Source organism: Dendropsophus ebraccatus, chromosome 11 (assembly GCF_027789765.1).
Source record: "Dendropsophus ebraccatus isolate aDenEbr1 chromosome 11, aDenEbr1.pat, whole genome shotgun sequence".
Lineage (NCBI taxonomy): Eukaryota > Metazoa > Chordata > Amphibia > Anura > Hylidae > Dendropsophus > Dendropsophus ebraccatus.
Genome location: NC_091464.1, coordinates 99,215,101 through 99,235,481, shown reverse-complemented (window position 1 = coordinate 99,235,481; position 20,381 = coordinate 99,215,101). Strand labels below are relative to the sequence as shown.

Sequence of the window (20,381 nt, the reverse complement as noted above, 5' to 3'; positions counted from 1 at the left end):
GAGTCCATGGGTTTGGTTTAGTACATACACATATACAGCACCAGCACCATGCTCATACACATATATGGTACCAGCACCATACTCATACACATATACGGCACCAGCACAATGTTCATACACATATATAAGGCACCAGCACCATGCTCATAAACATATACAGCACCAGCACCATGCTCATACACATATATGGCACCAGCATCATGCTCATACACATATACGGCCCCAGCACCATGCTCATACACATATACAGCACTATTCTCATAAAATATGTTCTATCCAACTCTCCCATGGTTTACTGTTGATTGACAGCCAACCCGGAGAACGCAGGGAGGCCGGGGTGTACAGTGAAGCCAGCTGCTGATTGGCTGCAGTCACGTGGAGCAGAGACGTCCAATGATTTGTCAAGGGGAATGGCGCAACGATTGAACCTGATTGGCTGGTTCCATCAGGGCGTGAGATATCAGTGTGTCAGTCATCTACCTTCTGATAATGCTTGATGTCTACAACACTAATACTATGTAAGGAGAAGTCAGCGTCCCTGACCAGAGGCCAGCCTGGAGTATAATGGAAGCTAGAGGGATGTGTCATTGAGAGGTCTACAAATGGACCAGGGAAACCATCTACTGTCCTGAAGTGGCCGGGCCCATGAGGCCTCCCTGACATCCACAAGCTCCTGGGTATTGCTCATTTTTATAGACAGTTTACCCCCAGTTTCTTGAATGATAATCTCTAATGATAAAGGTGTTGGATGCTGATGCTAAGAGTCTCCTCAAGCTGAGGCCACCTTCCTGAAGAACTTCTTTCCCTCAGCTCCTGTTCTGCCCCATCCTGATGTTTCTGGGCAGCTGTTCCTTGAGATATACTGAGATAATATAATTCTAACAGTTGCCTGAAGCACGAGTCTAAACAGGATGTCATCCAGGAGTCTGTGAACTTGTGGCCTTTTTGTCTAGAGATGTCCCGGACAATGTACCAGCTGCTTGTACTAGTGCCCATAAAGCCTCCAGATCTAAGCCAGCTGTATTTGCTGCCGCCACCTGTTCTCCCTCCTGCAGCACGCGACTATGGACTTCATTATCCATCGCCCATCCGCGCCTGGCTATACCAATATCTACCAGTATCTACTGCCTTATAACTCTACCTCTGCAGGTATTCCCTTCTTCTTGCCTTGCCAGTTTCTCAATTAAGCACATTTTCATCTCCATGGCCGCCTCTCTGTGTTGTTTGGCCATAGCGTACTGGTGTATAGTCTCCATTTTGAGGACACTCCGTGGTTTGCTAGAAATAAATGTAAACTTCTCCTCTCCACAATGCAAATGGTTAACACAGCATTCAGGTTACATGTCTCCAGCACAGTCCAGTCCATGCCTCGTTGCCCCATGCTTCAGCTGCTCCTATATCCAGATTTTGCTAGTGGGGGAAGGGGGTGACCATGTTGGCTCCTGTGTGTTTGACCTCAGCTCAACTTATTGATATGGTATGAGGAGAGAGAAGGACAGGGAGCATGGTGCATGTAATGTAAAGGGAACGTGGTGCATGTGGTGAGTCCAACGCTTAGAATAAAGATAGAATGGATTACTTTGGGGTACAATCTGTTTTCCGCAGATAATTTGCATCTTAATGGAAGGGGGTCCGCTGTGCTGGGGGAGAGAATCCTAGAAGGGGTGGAGGGGTTTTTAAACTAGGGATGTGGAGGGAGGACAATGTAGTGTGTAATATAGTGGTGGATAGGTTAGAGAGGGGACAGAACAATGAGGAGGGAGGAGAAGGGTCGGGCAGGGGGAGGAGGAGTATGTCTGTATGGTATAAGGACAGGGTGGGCAGGGGGAGGAGGAGTATGTCTGTATGGTATAAGGACAGGGTGGGCAGAAGGGGAGGAGGAGTATGTCTGTATGGTATAAGGACAGGGTGGGCAGGAGGAGGAGTATGTCTGTATGGTATAAGGACAGGGCGGGCAGGAGGAGGAGGAGTATGTCTGTATGGTATAAGGACAGGGTGGGCAGGGGGAGGAGTATGTCTGTATGGTATAAGGACAGGGCGGGCAGGAGGAGGAGGAGTATGTCTGTATGGTATAAGGACAGGGCGGGCAGGAGGAGGAGTATGTCTGTATGTCAGAAATGATATTAAAGTGAGTGTAAAAGATGCAGTAGTGGGAGATGACTGTGATGATGTGGAAGCATTGTGGGTAGAACTACAGAAGGAGGTAAAGAGTGAAAAAATTATTCTTGGTGTAATCTATAGACCCCCCAACATTACTGAGGAGGTAGATGGCCAGTTGAATAGACAAATAAAGCGGGCTGCCCGGGAGGGAACAGTAGTGGTAATGGGGGACCTCAACTACCCAGATATAGATTGGGGTCACGGTTCAGCTAAAACCACAACGGGGAGGGAATTTCTTAACCTCCTGCAGGATAATTTTCTGGGCCAGTTTGTGGAGGAGCCGACTAGAAGTGATGCCTTGTTGGATCTGGTTATTTCTAACAACGCTGAGCTGGTTGGGGATGTCACTGTCCATGAACACCTGGGGAATAGTCACCACAATATTGGGACTTTTAGCTTAAAGTGTAGAAAAGAAAAACATGTTGGGAGGGCAAAAACTCTTAATTTTAAAAGGGCCAATTTTCCTGGGTTAAGGGCAGAACTTCAGGGCATAGACTGGGAGCGGCTGCTGTCACATACGGATACAGCTAATAAATGGGAAATCTTCAAATCCACATTAAATAACTGTACTGCCAAATATATTCCTATGGGTAACAAATATAAACGGTTAAAATCCAATCCCACATGGCGACAACCGAGGTTAGAAGGGCTATAAATGAGAAAAAGGGGGATTCAAAAAATACAAATCAGAGGGGTCAGCTGTAGCATTTAAACATTACAAAGAAGTCAACAAAACCTGTAAAAATGTAATAAAAGCAGCAAAAATTCACAATGAAAGGCAGGTAGCTATAGAAAGCAAAAGAAACCCCAAAAAATTCTTCAAATATATTAATGCAAAAAAAACCAAGGTCAGAGCATGTAGGACCCCTAAATAATGGCGACGGGGAATTAATAACTGGGGATCAGGAGAAAGCTGAGTTACTTAATGGGTTCTTCAGTTCTGTATATACAAAAGAGGATGGAGCTGTGGTGGGTGGGGCCAGTACTGAGGTGGGTGGGGCCAGTACTGAGGTGGGTGGGGCCAGTGCTGCTAACACATGTAATGTACTGAACTGGTTTACTATAGATATGGTCCAAGATAAATTAAACAAACTCAATGTAACCAAAGCTCCAGGGCCTGATGGATTGCACCCCAGAGTTCTTAGGGAACTCAGTTCTGTAATTTCACTACCCTTGTATGAAATATTCCGTGATTCTTTGCTTACTGGTATTGTGCCGAGGGACTGGCGTAAGGCAAATGTAATGCCGATCTTCAAAAAGGGCTCTCGAACTTCCCCAGGTAACTACAGACCCGTAAGCTTAACATCCATTGTGGGGAAACTATTTGAGGGGCTTATAAGGGACTACATCCAGGAATATGTAGTGGCTAATAGTAAAACCATGCTGGTTATCACTTATAATACTAAGGACAGAAGCTGTCAAACCAACCTAATATGTTTCTATGAAGAGGTAAGTAGAAGCCTGGATGGCGGCGCGGCTGTGGATATCGTGTACCTGGATTTTGCAGAAGCGTTTGACACAGTTCCTCATGGACGTCTGATGGGTAAGTTAAAGTCTATCGGTTTGGAAAATTTAATGTGTAACTGGATTGAAAACTGGCTTAATAATCGTACCCAGAGAGTGGTGGTCAATGATTCCTACTCCGAATGGTCCCCGGTAATAAGTGGTGTACCCCAAGGGTCAGTACTGGGCCCTCTTCTGTTTAACTTGTTTATTAATGATATTGAGAATGGAATTAACAGCAATGTTTCTATCTTTGCAGATGACACCAAGCTTTGTAGTACAGTACAGTCTATGGAGGATGTGCAGATGTTACAGGCTTTGTAGTACAGTACAGTCTATGGAGGATGTGCAGATGTTACAGGATGACTTAGACACACTGAGTGTTTGGGCGTCCACTTGGCAAATGAGGTTCAATGTGGATAAATGTAAAGTTATGCACCTGGGTACTAATAACCTGCATGCATCATATGTCCTGGGGGGAGTTACTCTGGGAGAGTCGCTGATGGAGAAGGATCTGGGTGTACTTGTAGATAATAGACTACAGAACAGCACACAATGTCAGTCAGTGGCTTCTAAGGCCAGCAGGATATTGTCATGCATTAAAACAGGCATGGACTCTCGGGACAGGGATATAATATTACCGCTTTATAAAGCTTTGGTGCGGCCTCATCTGGAGTATTCCGTCCAGTTTTGGAATCCGATTCATAAAAAGGACGTTCTAGAGCTGGAGAGGGTACAAAGACGGGCAACTAAACTAATAAGGGGAATGGAGCATCTTAGTTATGAGAAGAGATTAAAAGAATTACATTTGTTTAGTCTGGAGAAGAGACGTTTAAGGGGAGATATGATTAACTTATTTAAATATATAAATGGCCCCTACAAGAAATATGGGGAAAAGATGTTCCAGGTAAAACCCCCTCAAAGGACAAGGGGGCACTGCCTCCGCCTGGAGAGACAAGGGGGCGCTGCCTCCGCCTGGAGAGACAAGGGGGCGCTGCCTCCGCCTGGAGAGACAAGGGGGCGCTGCCTCCGCCTGGAGAGACAAGGGGGCACTGCCTCCACCTGGAGAGACAAGGGGGCACTGCCTCCACCTGGAGAGACAAGGGGGCGCTGCCTCCGCCTGGAGAGACAAGGGGCCACTGCCTCCGCCTGGAGAGACAAGGGGCCACTGCCTCCGCCTGGAGAGACAAGGGGGCGCTGCCTCCACCTGGAGAGACAAGGGGGCGCTGCCTCCGCCTGGAGAGACAAGGGGGCGCTGCCTCCGCCTGGAGAAAAAAAGGTTCAATCTCCGGAGGCGACAAGCCTTCTTTACCATGAGAACAGTGAATCTGTGGAACAGTCTACCACAGAATCTGGTCACAGCAAAAACAGTAGAGGGCTTCAAAACAGGGCTAGACAAGTTCTTAGAGCAAAATAATATAGATGCATATGTATAGAACCTATCACCCCTCCCCCTTCCCTGTATCCATCCCCTCCTTGGTTGAACTTGATGGACATGTGTCTTTTTTCAACCGTATTAACTATGTAACTATGTAACTATGTAACTTTGAAGAATTTAGTGCAATACAATAAAGCACATTGGTAGGAACGCAGTTCAGTGCAATACAAAAGTACAATCTTGCAGGCAGGGCCGTGGAGTCGGAGCTAGTTTTGGCTGGAGTCGGAAAAAAACTCCAGCTTTAAAAGAATCTTTAAAAAATTTAGAATTGAGTTTTGATATAAATTTTTTTAGTTTTGTTCATCAATATATTTTATGAGCAACATTCTAATAGGTCACTGAGCTATTGTTTCTGAGCTGGAAGAGTCCATTGTGTGGGGGGAGATCTGTGCTGTTCTCTTCCTGGATGCTGGATGACTGTATATGAGCAGCAGTGTAATATGGAGATATCCTGTGTAATATAGAGGAGGAGGAGGAGACATAAGGAGTGTAGCTGTAACCTCTGTCCTCAGTGCCGGGTTTTCTCTCTGGGAGAAGATTGTGTGTTTTTCTTCGGTGTTCTATGGCTGCAGGTGTGTGTGTATGTGTGTGTGTACACACTATGGCTGCAGGTGTGTGTGTGTGTTATGGCTGCAGCAGGCTGTGTGTATGAGTGTGTGTGTGTATGCTATGGCTGTAGCAGGCTGTGTGTGTGCGCTATTGCGTGCCCCCACAGTGCCTCTCAACATCACTATGTGTGACCCCTCTATATCACTATGGCTGACCCCTCTGTATCACAGGTATCTGGCATTGTTAGCAGTGTTTCTTTGTGTATGGTGAATACAGTGGTACCTCGGTTCTCGAACTTAATTGGTTCTGGAAGGCAGTTTGAGAACCGAGCAGTGTCTTCCCATAGGAAATAATGTAAATGTGATTAATTGGTTCCAGCAGCCGCCAATAATTACCTACAATCCTCATTTATTACACTGATAAGTGCTCCGTATAATCCCTACAGTACAGTACAGAACAGCACTATACTGTACAGGACATTAAACAGAAGAAATGTTCATCAGAACCAGCAATTATAGTCCAGTAGTCACCAACTCCTCACCCATCCTTTACTGTATAGAGTCCCCCCCCCATCCAAGCACTGTAATGTATGGGAGATGGTGGTGCACTGCCTGTACTACTACTGCACTGTATATGCACTCCAGCAGTCCTCACCACTGCTTAACTCGCCAGGTACAACCCACCATCCTCGCTCCCAAAAACGTTCGAAAAACGTTTGAAAACCAAGCAAAGTTCGAATTCCAAACACTACTTCTGGGTACATTTTCGTTCGAATACCAAGCAGTTCTAGTTCCAAAGCGTTCGAAAACCGAGGTATTACTGTATTTAGTTAGAAACATAGAAGACTGTCAGCAGGAAAAGCCCACCTGCTCCATCTAGTCTAGTTGTGAGTAGTTCAGGACATGGAGGCTGGAGACTGGCTGCATCCGCTGCACACACAGGAGAAGCTGCTGTATATACAGTATATATTCCCTCAGAAGTCGCCCCAGGATCATGTAGGACATTAGGAGAAGCTGCTGAGCCGGTGTGATAGATAACCCCCTGGTATATGACCAGACATTTATAAAGGAGCAGGAGTTGGACTCGGAGTCCGCAGTCAGTCCTGATAAGATTCAGGAGTCGAAGTCAGAGTTGCAGTCGGAGCTGCGGCTTACCGACTCCACAGCCCTGCTTGCAGGCTACTTAGGTGCTTGTATTTGACCAGACAAGGTGCTTTTAGGAAAAGAGCTTTGTAGATGAGAGAGGAGTTGCCTGAGGGGCCTTATCCAGTGTAGAAGTGTACTTTGCCTGGAACAATAGAGGTGTGTAGAAGAGATATATATATAGAGAATACTCGTCCTCACGTATAGACTCTAGTCTGATCGCTTTCCACCCCCTAGTTGCAGGCTACCTGTCCTAGGTGGGTAGTACTAGACCCAGGCCTTGTTATTTGGGCTAAGCAGACTTCTAAGACTTTCCAGTCATCCTGCACTGCGCAGTGGAATACGTAGACTTTTCATAGCTTTGTTCCATTGGGGCCAGTTCCTGTGACTGCTGAGTTAACTGCCCTGTACGTTTAAAGAGGTTCTTGGCATGGACAAGGTGATCCCTGTATGTCTTCTCTTCCTTTGGTACTAGCATTGCATCTTGGTTGTGTTGCTCATAAGGAAGAATGTGTGGCTTGCCAAAGCCAGGCCCTGGCTTAGCTTCAGCAGAGACTCACTCTGAATACAGAGTACAGACTGACTAACTCCTCCCACCAGGAACTAAGTCCTTCCTACAGGGGTCTGTCGAACCCTGCCTGTGATTGGTGCCATGTGATGGACAGGGAACGGGGTACATGTGATGGACAGGGAACGGTGTACATGTGATAGACAGGGGGGGGGGGGGGGGGGGTACATGTGATGGACAGGGAACGGGGTGCATGTGATGGACAGGGAACAGGGTGCATGTGATGGACAGGGAACAGGGTGCATGTGATGGATAGGGAACAGGGTGCATGTGATGGACAGGGAACGGGGTGCATGTGATGGACAGGGAACGGGGTGCATGTGATGGACAGGGAACGGGGTACATGTGATGGACAGGGAACGGGGTACATGTGATGGACAGGGAATAGTGTGCATGTGATGGACAGGGAACGGGGTGCATGTGATGGACAGGGAACGGGGTGCATGTGATGGACAGGGAACGGGGTACATGTGATGGACAGGGAATAGTGTGCATGTGATGGACAGGGAACGGGGTACATGTGATGGACAGGGAACGGGGTACATGTGATGGACAGGGAACGGTGTACATGTGATGGACAGGGAACGGGGTACATGTGATGGACAGGGAACAGGGTGCATGTGATGGACAGGGAATAGTGTGCATGTGATGGACAGGGAACGGGGTACATGTGATGGACAGGGAACGGGGTACATGTGATGGACAGGGAACGGTGTACATGTGATAGACAGGGGGGGGGGTACATGTGATGGACAGGGAACGGGGTGCATGTGATGGACAGGGAATAGTGTGCATGTGATGGACAGGGAACGGGGTACATGTGATGGACAGGGAACGGGGTACATGTGATGGACAGGGAACGGGGTACATGTGATAGACAGGGGGGGGGGTACATGTGATGGACAGGGAACGGGGTGCATGTGATGGACAGGGAATAGTGTGCATGTGATGGACAGGGAACAGGGTGAATGTGATGGACAGGGAACGGGGTGCATGTGATGGACAGGGAACGGGGTGCATGTGATGGACAGGGAACGGGGTGCAGGTGATGGACAGGGAACAGGGTGCATGTGATGGACAGGGAACAGGGTGCATGTGATGGACAGGGAACAGGGTGCATGTGATGGACAGGGAATAGTGTGCATGTGATGGACAGGGAACGGGGTACATGTGATGGACAGGGAACGGGGTACATGTGATAGACAGGGGGGGGTACATGTGATGGACAGGGAACGGGGTGCATGTGATGGACAGGGAATGGGGTGCATGTGATGGACAGGGAACGGGGTGCATGTGATGGACAGGGAATAGTGTGCATGTGATGGACAGGGAACAGGGTGAATGTGATGGACAGGGAACGGGGTGCATGTGATGGACAGGGAACGGGGTGCATGTGATGGACAGGGAACGGGGTGCATGTGATGGACAGGGAACGGGGTGCATGTGATGGACAGGGAACGGGGTGCATGTGATGGACAGGGAACGGGGTGCATGTGATGGACAGGGAACGGGGTGCATGTGATGGACAGGGTGAGAGATCTGAGAACAGAGAACGGGGAGTATGATGTGAGGAGAGAAGAGAGAACACGGAGTACAGCATGGACAGGGTGTTAGAGGGGAGTTTACTTTACATCAGTAACTCTGTTTGCCCTTCACTCACCTCCGCAGTTTATGCTGGTGACATTACTCTGCTCCTTGCTGATAGTGTTCTCTGCAGAACAGCTGATGTTTATGGCACCAGATAAAAATTCTGAGGAGTTTACAGTGAGATCGGGACCGGCGTTCCAGACAAAGAATTTCCCGTTCACCGTCCAGTGATAGGTGGCATTGCTCCCTTCCTCTACCAAGCAGATGACTCTGGTGGATCCATTGTGGTAACAGGAGGCGTTAATGACGGGGACGAAGAGAGGAACTACGGAGACATATAAATAAATGACTTGTATTCTGCCTTATAGTCTTGGGCCCCCAGGAGCCCGGTACCGTCCTTCAGCTTGTCAGCCTACCAGCGATGCATCAGATGTCCTCATATCCTCACCTGTTCAGGTGGAGTTTAGATGAGGTTCGGTGGAGTTTGCCCTCTAATTATAAGCCAGTGTGAATACAGCTAGACACTGATAACTAAAGATGGATGAAGTGGAGCGAGCCTCAGCCCCAGTAGCACCAGCAGGTTCCCTGTGCAGGATAGAAGCGGGGACTGTGCAGGGATTCGGCATGTCCTGATACATCAGCACACACTCCAGCTTCAGGCCGCGTTCACATATTCACCATTTTGGTGCATTTCTTTGCGCACATATTTCCATCTATGTGACTGTCTAGGCTTCGAGGTAATACTCATTGTGGGAGATTTATTATTGATGTGCTCCTGGCATGTACCACGTATGCCAGCCTTGCCCGTGTGAGGAGGCGTGGCCTAGCTTATCAAGCCTTACATCCCCTTTAGATGCCTGGTACAAGTATACGCGTCATAGTTACCATGGTAACCGATCTGTGAAGAAGCTGGTAAGGAGAGGACAAGTTACTGGACTGGGCCCTGGTAACCCATAGTAACTGACAAGCTTAACCATCATTGGCCGTCGTTTTCCCCATGTAATGGACGGTAAACAGCAGCACAATTACCGACCGGTGTACACAATTGCTGATCAGCCAGAAGTACGGTGTACCGTCCCCCGATACTGTGCAGGGATAAAGGAAGCGATAGAAGTGGATTCCTCTACCTCAGTGATTTTCAACCTTTCTGGAGCCGTGGCACACTTTTTATACTTAAAAAATCCCGGGGCACACCACCAACCAAAGTGGCACAAAATGACACTAAAACAGTACATATTATACATATAGTTAATAATATAGATTCTAAATGTATTTATACTCACTCAGTGTGAAACCTGGGCATTTTTTCTTCTCCCCCTGCTTCTCTCCTGTGCTTCTCTCCACCATACTTCTCCCCCCTGCTTCTCTCCCCCGTGCTTCTCTCCACCATACTTCTCCCCCCTACTTCTCTCCTGTGCTTCTCTCCACCATACTTCTCCCCCCTGCTTCTCTCCTGTGCTTCTCTCTACCATACTTCTCCCCCCTGCTTCTCTCCCCCGTGCTTCTCTCCACCATACTTCTCCCCCCTACTTCTCTCCTGTGCTTCTCTCCACCATACTTCTCCCCCCTGCTTCTCTCCTGTGCTTCTCTCTACCATACTTCTCCCCCCTGCTTCTCTCCACCATACTTCTCCCCCCTGCTTCTCTCCTGTGCTTCTGTCCACCATACTTCTCCCCCCTGCTTCTCTCCCCCGTGCTTCTCTCCACCATACTTCTCCCCCCTACTTCTCTCCTGTGCTTCTCTCCACCATACTTCTCCCCCCTGCTTCTCTCCTGTGCTTCTCTCTACCATACTTCTCCCCCCTGCTTCTCTCCACCATACTTCTCCCCCCTGCTTCTCTCCTGTGCTTCTGTCCACCATACTTCTCCCCCCTACTTTTCTCCTGTGCTTCTCTCCCCCCTGCTTCTCTCCACCTTACTTCTCCTCCCTGCTTCTCTCCTGTGCTTCTCTCCACCATACTTCTCCCCCTGCTTCTCTCCCCATGCTTCTCTCCCCCATGCTTCTCTCATGTGCTTCTCTACACCATACTTCTCCCCCCTGCTTCTCTCCTGTGCTTCTCTACACCATACTTCTCCCCCCTGCTTCTCTCCTGTGCTTTTCTCCCCCATGCTTCTCTCCTGTGCTTCTCTACACCATACTTCTCCCCCCTGCTTCTCTCCTGTGCTTCTGTCCACCATACTTCTCCCCCCTACTTCTCTCCCCCCTGCTTCTCTCCTGTGCTTCTCTCCCCCCTGCTTCTCACCTGTGCTTCTCTCCCCCCTGCTTCTCTCCTGTGCTTCTCTCCACCTTACTTCTCCTCCCTGCTTCTCTCCCCCATGCTTCTCTCCTGTGCTTCTCTCCACCATACTTCTCCCCCCTGCTTCTCTCCTGTGCTTCTCTCCACCATACTTCTCCCCCCTGCTTCTCTCCTGTGCTTCTCTCCCCCATGCTTCTCTCCTGTGCTTCTCTCCACCATACTTCTCCCCCCTGCATCTCTCCTGTGCTTCTCTCCACCATACTTCTCCCCCTGCTTCTCTCCTGTGCTTCTCTCCTATGCTTCTCTCCACCATATTTCTCCCCCCTGCTTCTCTCCTGTGCTTCTCTCCATCATACTTCTCCCCCCTACTTCTCTCCTGTGCTTCTCTCCCCCATCCCCAGGTTTCTCTCCCCCATGCTTCTCTCCCCGTCTCTCCCCCAGTTTCTCCCCCATGTTTCTCTCCCCCATCCCCAGGTTTCTCTCCCCCCTTCCTCCTCACCTCCTCCGAGATGCTCGCCGCTGCTGTCCGCCTCACCTACTGGCCGCCCGTAGGGCCCGGACGTGCTCCTCCAATCAGTGGAGACCGGGAGCGTGGTGCGCTGCAGCGGGCTGTAGCCCACACGTTGATTGGATGCGTGCATCATGGCCCGCCGCAGCGCACCACGCTCCCGGTCTCCGCTGATTGCATAGGAGGAGCACGTCCGGGCGCTACAGGCGGCCAGTAGGTGAGGCGGACAGCAGCCCACATTATAATCCACCACTGATCGCTGTGCATTGCTGGGGAACAAAACACAGGGGCACCATAGTTTGGGGAACTGTCCCCGCGGCACACCCGACCATGTGTGGCGGCACACTGGTTGAAAATCACTGCTCTACCTGGATGCGGTGTCATCCTCATGATACATCAGTTACATCATAGAAGTAGTGATGGGTGGGAGTACCACAAGCCCCCATTACCCTGAGCTCCGTGTATCATACCTGGGACTACAGCTCTCATCATTCCTGTAACTACATCTCTCATCATACCTGTGACTACAGCTCTCATCATTCCTGGGACTACAGCTATCATCATCTCATCATACCTGTGACTACAGCTCTCATCATCTCATCATACCTGTGACTACAGCTCTCATCATCTCATCATACCTGTGACTACAGCTCTCATCATCTCATCATACCTGTGACTACAGCTCTCATCATACCTGGGACTACAGCTCTCATCATCTCATCATACCTGGGACTACAGCTCTCATCATTCCTGGGACTACATCTCTCAACATCTCATCATACCTGGGACTTTGTCTGGTGGAGAGATCCACTTACCTTCACAAGCCGGGAATCTCCTGGTGTTATTCTTCCCCCCAAGGTTGTTCCTCACAGAACAATGAACCATCCATGGTCCCGGTGACGTCAATGTGACATTAACCCTTCTCTTTTCCTTTCTGACATTCTCCAGCAACGTCTCATTCACAGACAGAGAGAAGACGGGATCCGTTCCATTCTCCACCGAGCAGAAGACCTCCCGGCTGCCATCATGGAGACATGAGCCCTCCAGGACAGGGGCTGATGGGGGAGCTGGAGACAGAGAGACAGCGGCTGAGGAGGGGCTAACAATGAGCCTACTACTAACGTGAAAAGCTGGGAGTTGTAGTCTCACACCAGCCATTGTTTGGAGATGACATATCTAACTGTCCATCACACCCCATGCTGCAACCATTCATATAGCGGAGAACACCCGATATCAGAGAGGTCAGCATAACGCTAGGAAAGATGAAGGTCATTGTAAAAGAATCACCACACCACATATAGAGAACCTGACCACTTACCTCTCTACATATAAAGATATAGAGATCAGTCTTAGTCAGAACCCCGTATGGGTAGGATGCAAGACAAGACACAGTTAACAGTTTTTTTCTCAGTAACGGTACACAACACTATGCACTGTTAAACCCCTTTCAAGAGAGGACAAGTCAGAGATAACCTCAACCCACACCATGGACTAAGAGAAGTAACAGAGCAGGACAGTATCCACAACAAGCCACAGAAGCTAGGAACTGGTCCAGATAGAGCAAAGTTGCGATAAGCCTAAGAACTTTATCTCACAGCGCGGTTGTCAGCCGGAAATCCTCAGCATTCCGCTCATCCTAGGTAACAAGGTCTGGGGCCTTGTGTCACCCTCTAGGACGGGTCCCCCAAATCTAGTCAATACACGGGCACAAGTATTCTTCTTCTTCTAAGTATTCTTCTACCTCATCCTCCAACATCCTGGCAGAGCACAGTACTACTTGGGTTGAGACTCTCACGACATCCTCCTCTCTGCTACTCTGCTTCTTGTATCTCTCAACATGCTACTCAGTCAGCACGACTGTACTCCTCACTCTATTCCTGTCGCAGATCTGTCTATTGCGCTATCAAGTGTCTTATCAGGGAAACCATCAAGTGTAACTTATCTTGTCAAAGTAAAGCTGTATAACCTGCTGCACATAAGTACTCTTCAAGTGAAGCCAAGCTTATTTAAGATAACAAGACTCTGTGATTCTTCACCCCACACCAACACAGTGTACAATATTGCCTTGAGATACTTCCCCTTTCTGTGGGTGGCAGTTACGATAGTCCAGGAGGGTCACTACACCACTCTGGCCATCTGTGACTACACTATCCCAAGGGACCCCGTAGCAGCCCGGCAGGACACTGACCACAGGGGAAAAGGTACAACCGGCCTTCTCAAATAAAAGCAGGCATGCCATCACACCTGTGTGCTTACCTGGCACTGGCATCACAAATTAACACCTTAAGGTCCGACTGTATCACGGCCAACAGCCTCCAGAGTGGCGTCACACTTCACCATCTAGCAAGTGACCGGCTGATCCTCTGATATAACATCATCACCGGGGGCATACCACCACAGTATACATGCTTTGTGTAGTGGCTGGCTATACCCTTCCCCTGTGGTCGGTGACCTGCCGGGCTGTGATGGGTCCCTTGGGCGCTTATCACGATGGTCCGGAGTGGAGAGATGACCCACCCGGACTGTCGGTACTGCCACTCACTAAAGGGGAAAATGACCCAAGGAGGGTGTAGCTTGTGTGTAGGTGTTGGTGCAATAATTACTGAGTCCCAGAAGAATAAATAAACTTACTAGCAAGTCTCGGGTAATACATGTGAATAATATGTGACTGATACAGACTTGCTTTCACTGGATCTGTACTGAGAGATACTGAGGTAGTGAATAGAGTAGCAGTGCTGACTTGGTTACGTGCTGAAAAGAGTAGAGAGTTCAGAGGAGTGGAGAGGGGTAGGTCGTAAGATCCCCAACCCAATTTACAAAAGAGGAGCCACAGGACTAGCCAGATATCCCTCCGGGAAGGACCCAGCCAAGGGGCAGCTCCTGTTAGGAAACCACCAAAACCACCATATTAAGTGGCCCTATAAGTCAGTGTAATGACAAGGGATAAACCAAGGCTAGGTAACCATCCACATACAGCTGTTTCGGGGTGTTGCCCCTCATCAGTGTGGAGCAGGATTCTGGCTAGGTGGGAGCAATGCCTAGTAGAGCCATAAAAGAAACAGATTGCTGAACTCAGGGAGACCAGCCAAACGGCAACACTGCCGGCTGCTAGTGAAAGCGCTCAGTGCAGTGAAGTCCTAGGTGCATTGCCCCCTGGGAAACATGAATATGCAAAAGAGGAGCCCGTGGAGCCTCATTGAAGAGTCTCAAAACACAGGACTAGCCAGATATCCCTCCGGGAAGGACCCAGCCAAGGGGCAGCTCCTGTTAGGAAACCACCAAAACCACCATATTAAGTGGCCCTATAAGTCCTTCCCGGAGGGATATCTGGCTAGTCCTGTGTTTTGAGACTCTTCAATGAGGCTCCACGGGCTCCTCTTTTGCATATTCATGTTTCCCAGGGGGCAATGCACCTAGGACTTCACTGCACTGAGCGCTTTCACTAGCAGCCGGCAGTGTTGCCGTTTGGCTGGTCTCCCTGAGTTCAGCAATCTGTTTCTTTTATGGCTCTACTAGGCATTGCTCCCACCTAGCCAGAATCCTGCCCCACACTGATGAGGGGCAACACCTCAGGGGGGGGGGAATAACCCTATCTCCGGCGGGAATAACCTCAACCTCAGGGGGGCGTCTAGTATAAGAGTAAAAGAAAAAAAAAAGTGTTATTACTAAAAAGCCCCCTCCCCTAATAAAAGTCAGAATCAACCCCCCTTTTCCTATGTTATAAATATAAATAAATAAACATGTTTGCTATCGCCGCGTGCGTAATTGCCCGAACTATTAATTAATCACATTCCTGATCTCGTACGGTAAACGGTGTAAGCGCAAAAAAATTCCAAAGTGCTAAATTTTGCATTTTTGGTCGCATCAAATACAGAAAAATTGTAATAAAAAGTGATCAAAAAGTCGTATATGCGCAATCAAAGTACCGATAGAAAGTACAGATCGTGGCGCAAAAAATGACACCTGACACAGCCCCATAGACCAAAGGATAAAAGCGCTATAAGCCTGGGAATGGAGCGATTTTAAGGAACATATATTTGTTAACAATGGTTTGAATTTTTTACAGGCCATCAGATAAAAGAAAAGTTATACATGTTATATATCGTAATCTTTATTGTATATTATTATCTTTATTGTATCTTTATTTTATATTGTAATCGTAACGACTTGAGGAACATATATAACAAGTCAGTTTTACCCCAGGAGGAATGGCTTAAAAACGAAAACCCTCCAAATAAAAAGAAATGCGTTTTTTTTTTTCAATTTCACTGAACATTGAATTTTTTCCTGCTTTTGCAGTGTACTTTATGAAAAAATTCAGCCTGTCATTGCAAAGTACAATTAGTGACACAAAAAATAAGGGCTCATGTGGGTTTCTGGGTGAAAAATTGCAAGTGCTATGACCTTTTATACACAAGGAGGAAAAACCAAAAACGCAAAAAACGAAATTGGCCTGGTCCTTAAAGGAGAAGTCCGGCCAAAACTATTTTTTAATATGTTATTACTTACGGAAAGTTAGACAAATTTCTAATGTACATTAATTATGGGAAATGCACATATATGGCTATTTCCCTTAATTTAGTAGATCAGGGAGACTTCAGATTCTCTAAAAAGAGATGACGTCACGAACCGGGGGTGTAATTACAATGGATCGCCTGCAGGGGCGCACTATATATAGAAGTCAATGAGTACCATCCCGCGCGGGGATTCAGCGATCACATAGAGTAAAGTTTGGCCGGAGGAGGAGGGGGGAGCGGAGGGGGATGAGAGCTGCAGAGTGAGCGGCTCCACTGCGCCCAGCAGCAGCATTAGCGGCGGCAGTGGCGATAGAACTCAGCTACTACCAGTAGCGGATTATATTAGGGGCGTTCGGGGCGGCAGCCTGGGGCCCTGAGCTCCTGGGGGGCCCATGACCACCCAAAAAGACTTATACTTTCAGTGGTGTACTGTCTCCTAGCTACACTTCAGCAATGATTTGCAAAAATCACAGTTTTTTTTATGACAATTTTGCACAAATCAGGACATCATGACATTATCTGTCCTGTACTATGAACGGCAGGCTAGTGCTGCCATAGTTACAGTGGGCTGGGGGGGCCCAGGCTAGTGCTGCCATAGTTACAGTGGGCTGGGGGGGCCCAGGCTAGTGCTGCCATAGTTACAGTGGGCTGGGGGGCCCAGGCTAGTGCTGCCATAGTTACAGTGGGGTGGGGGGGCCCAGGCTAGTGCTGCCATAGTTACAGTGGGGTGCCTGGTCTGTGAGTCTAGGAAGATGGCACTCGGTGCCCTCGACCAGCAATAGGCAGATCAGTCATAACCGAGGATTCAGGTATTTTCTACAAGTTTAGCACCACAAACTCCAAAGTTAGAGCCCCTTCCAGCTGAGCACATTACTGTCTGGATAGGTCCTCCTTAAGGTAGCCCACCTGGTCCTCAAGTCAACTCTAACCTTACAAGTAACTACTTCTAAAGAGACTTTGCTAAAACTAAGAGATCCCTTCTAAACTCTGTATACCTGCTAAGGCAGTGAGTCGAGTGCCCAAAGTGTTAACGGCATATTGCCAGCCAATTCTCAAGCTATGATATTTTTGCACCTTGCGGACTCAGTATATGTGGTCCTCTAAGTCTTGTGTCACCTAGGTAAAAGATAACTGTGTTAGGTGTCACACAAAGGAGATGGAGCTGCTGTTTTTCTTTTCCCCACTAGGTGTCTCACTTCCCCTAGACTGTCTGTTTGTAGGAGCACAGCTGCAATATAAAGGGTTAACTGTTGCGCTGTTTTGTCTACTGTTTTGGCCAATCACAGGTGCAGGTTCCTTACACAGCCCCACCAATAGGTTGTTAGACCTGGTCACCCCTATAAAAGCTTGGCTAGTTCCTGGTAGGTGGGCTTTTGTCAGTATGTTTGGGCCGGGCCTAGGCCATAGCCCCTGTCAGGGACCTAAAAACTGAGCCACAGTTATTCTTATGGGAGAGATTTTCCTTCTGATGCATTGCTAAAGCTCAAGGAGGGGGCAACCATCCTCTAGGGACCACCTTGTCCGCGCCAGGGATCCATCTCCACTATTCTCTGGACAGTTACCAAAGCTAGGAACTGATCTACAGCAAGACAAAGTGCAGGAAAAGCCGAAGTATCTTACTGACTTCCACACGGCTATCCTAGGAGGTCTCGGGAAGTCTGCTAGGCCCAGTTGTAAAGACCTGGGGCTGTATTACCCAACCTGGTACTGTCTGATTTGGTTGGGCAGAAGGCGATCAGATACCTACACATATCTATACGTGAGTACAAGTTCTCTCTTCTATTCTCCATACTAATCCTGGCAAAGTAGAGTTCTACCCTGGACAAAGGCTCCAAGACGGTCCCCACACCTTTTCCTAACTTGTCACACTTCCACCTCTCTTCTACCTCACACACTACAGACCCCTGCACCCGTCAAGTTCTGAGTACTATTACCAGTATTGCACTGAAGCTTTTAGTATAAGTCACCTTTAAGTGGCGGACTCTGTCCTATTCTTTGTCGCTGCACCTGCACCCACACCTTGTGCTACCCTTTTCCAGCGCAGTGCCTGTGTGTCCAGGGGTGGGTAGCACCACTCCTTGCCACCGTGACAAATGCCCACCTGCTGCATAACACCCTCAGCACCCTGGGCCACCGCATATATCCTTGTTGTACTGCACCCATAAAAGAACTGCACTATTATTCCTTTAACCAAACCAATAACCAGGCACATAGACCGAGGGGTAAAAGCCATATGCCGGACGACAGACTCCTGCTCCATTACTAACCACACACGCCTGGACGTCAGTCCTGTGGAGACTGAGAACAGGAAGAGGAAGCTCAGGTGACTAAAGGGATGGGGAGGGGCTAGAGCAAGGAGGGAAACCAGCCTATTGGCCACAGAGCTCACAGGAAACACCCCCGAGGTGTGGAAGGACGTGGGAGGAGTTGCAGCCTCACAGGAACTTTTAACCCTTTCCTGGCAGCTGCTACAATCAGGGTTTTGGAAGGAATAGAAGAGGAGGGTGCATGTGCAGTCAGTGTGCCCCCATATCCAGTCAGGTGCCTTCCAGATCACATATAGCATACCTCCCAACTTTTGCAAAGAGCAAAGAGGGACATGTGCGCCGCGGTCCCCATAGCCACACCCCCATAGCGACCCTCCATAGCCACGCCCCCATATCAACCCTCCATAGCCACTCCCCTACAGTCACCACATGCTGCTGACTGAATAGTGCCCTATACAGTATCCAATCCCCCAAAAAATGCCCGATATAGTATCCAATCCCCCATTATAGTGCCCCACATAGTATCCAATCCCCCACATAGTGCCCCACATAGTGTCCAATCCCCCACATAGTATCCAATGCCCCCATATAGTGCCCCACATAGAATCCAATCCCCCACATAGTGTCCAATCCCCCATATATGCCCCACATAGTGTCCAATGCCCCCATATAGTGCCCCACATAGTATCCAATGCCCCCATATAGTGCCCCATATAGTAGCCAATGCCCCATATATGCCCCACATAGTAGCCAATCCCCCATATAGTGCCCCACATATTATCCAATCCCCCCATATAGCGCCCCACTGAGTAGCCAATCCTCCCATTTGTGTGGCCCCAGCGGAAAAAACAATAAACCAGTAACTCACCTGTCCGCTGGTCCCAGCAGCTCCTCTCCCGGAAGCGCGCACTCCCGTCATCCTCCGGGGCGGGCAGCGGGGTACAGAGTCACTGACTGTACCGTAAGTGAGTCATGACAGAGGCTGCAGGTCACTTCCGGCACAGTCAGTGTCTCTGTAACCCGCTGCCCGCCCCGGAGGATGACGTGAGTGCGCGCTCTGCCGGGAGAGGAGCTGCTGGGACCGGCGGACAGGTGAGTTACTGGTTTATTGTTTTTTTCGCTGGGGCCACATATAATGCGGGACACGGGGGGCGTTCCGGGACCGAACCCCGAAAACGGGACTGTCCCGCGAAATCCGGGACGGTTGGGAGGTATGCATATAGACAGGACCCCAGTTGTTATCAGTGGAGGTCACATATAGACAGGACCCCAGTTCTTATCAGTGGAGGTAACATGTAGACAGGACCCTAGTTCTTAGAATCAGTGGAGGTCACGTACAGACAGGAGCTGCTCTCATGGGGTGTCCCACTAGGGGTGTTGCAGTTATATACACCCTTCGCAAAAGCCTGTACTTGTTGTATTCTTATTGTGATGAAAGTAGTACTAAAGTTTGCCACTAGATATATTATGTATATGTTTATGGGAGCTGTATAGCTGAAGGATTGCAAAGGATTATTGTTTTTGTGTGACCAGAATCTGTAGACCAGTAGGTGTTCTGTTTTCTTCTTTCCTCTCATCTCCCTCCTTTCTTCTTCTGTTGCACTCTTTTACCCACTCACAGAGCACCATACACGCTGGGGAGGAAGTGAGTCACACAGGAGACAGGAAGAGCAGTTCAGTCTTAAGGCCCTATTCCACCAACAGATCTGACGACAGATTATCTGCCAAAGATTTGAAGCCAAACTCAGGAACAGACTATAATCAGAGAACAGGTCATAAAGGAAAGACTGGATTTCTCCTCTTTTCAAATCCATTCCTGGGTTTGGCTTCAAATCTTTGGCAGACAATCTGTCGTCAGATCTGTTGGTAGAATAGGGCCTTTAGTCAGTACCCCGCATGGGAAGGA

The 20,381-nt window shown here is 48.9% G+C and overlaps 1 protein-coding gene across 1 annotated transcript in view; it reads right to left on the bottom strand.

The window, feature by feature from the left end:
- LOC138767448 (uncharacterized) overlaps nucleotides 1-20,381 on the bottom strand; it is a 134,097-nt gene that overhangs the window by 12,940 nt on the left and 100,776 nt on the right. The window contains exons 5-6 of the mRNA XM_069944950.1: nucleotides 12,507-12,758; nucleotides 9,021-9,272 (exon numbers count right to left, since the gene is read on the bottom strand). Coding sequence (XP_069801051.1) covers nucleotides 9,021-9,272; nucleotides 12,507-12,758 — 504 coding nt within the window. The remainder of the gene's footprint in view (nucleotides 1-9,020; nucleotides 9,273-12,506; nucleotides 12,759-20,381) is intronic.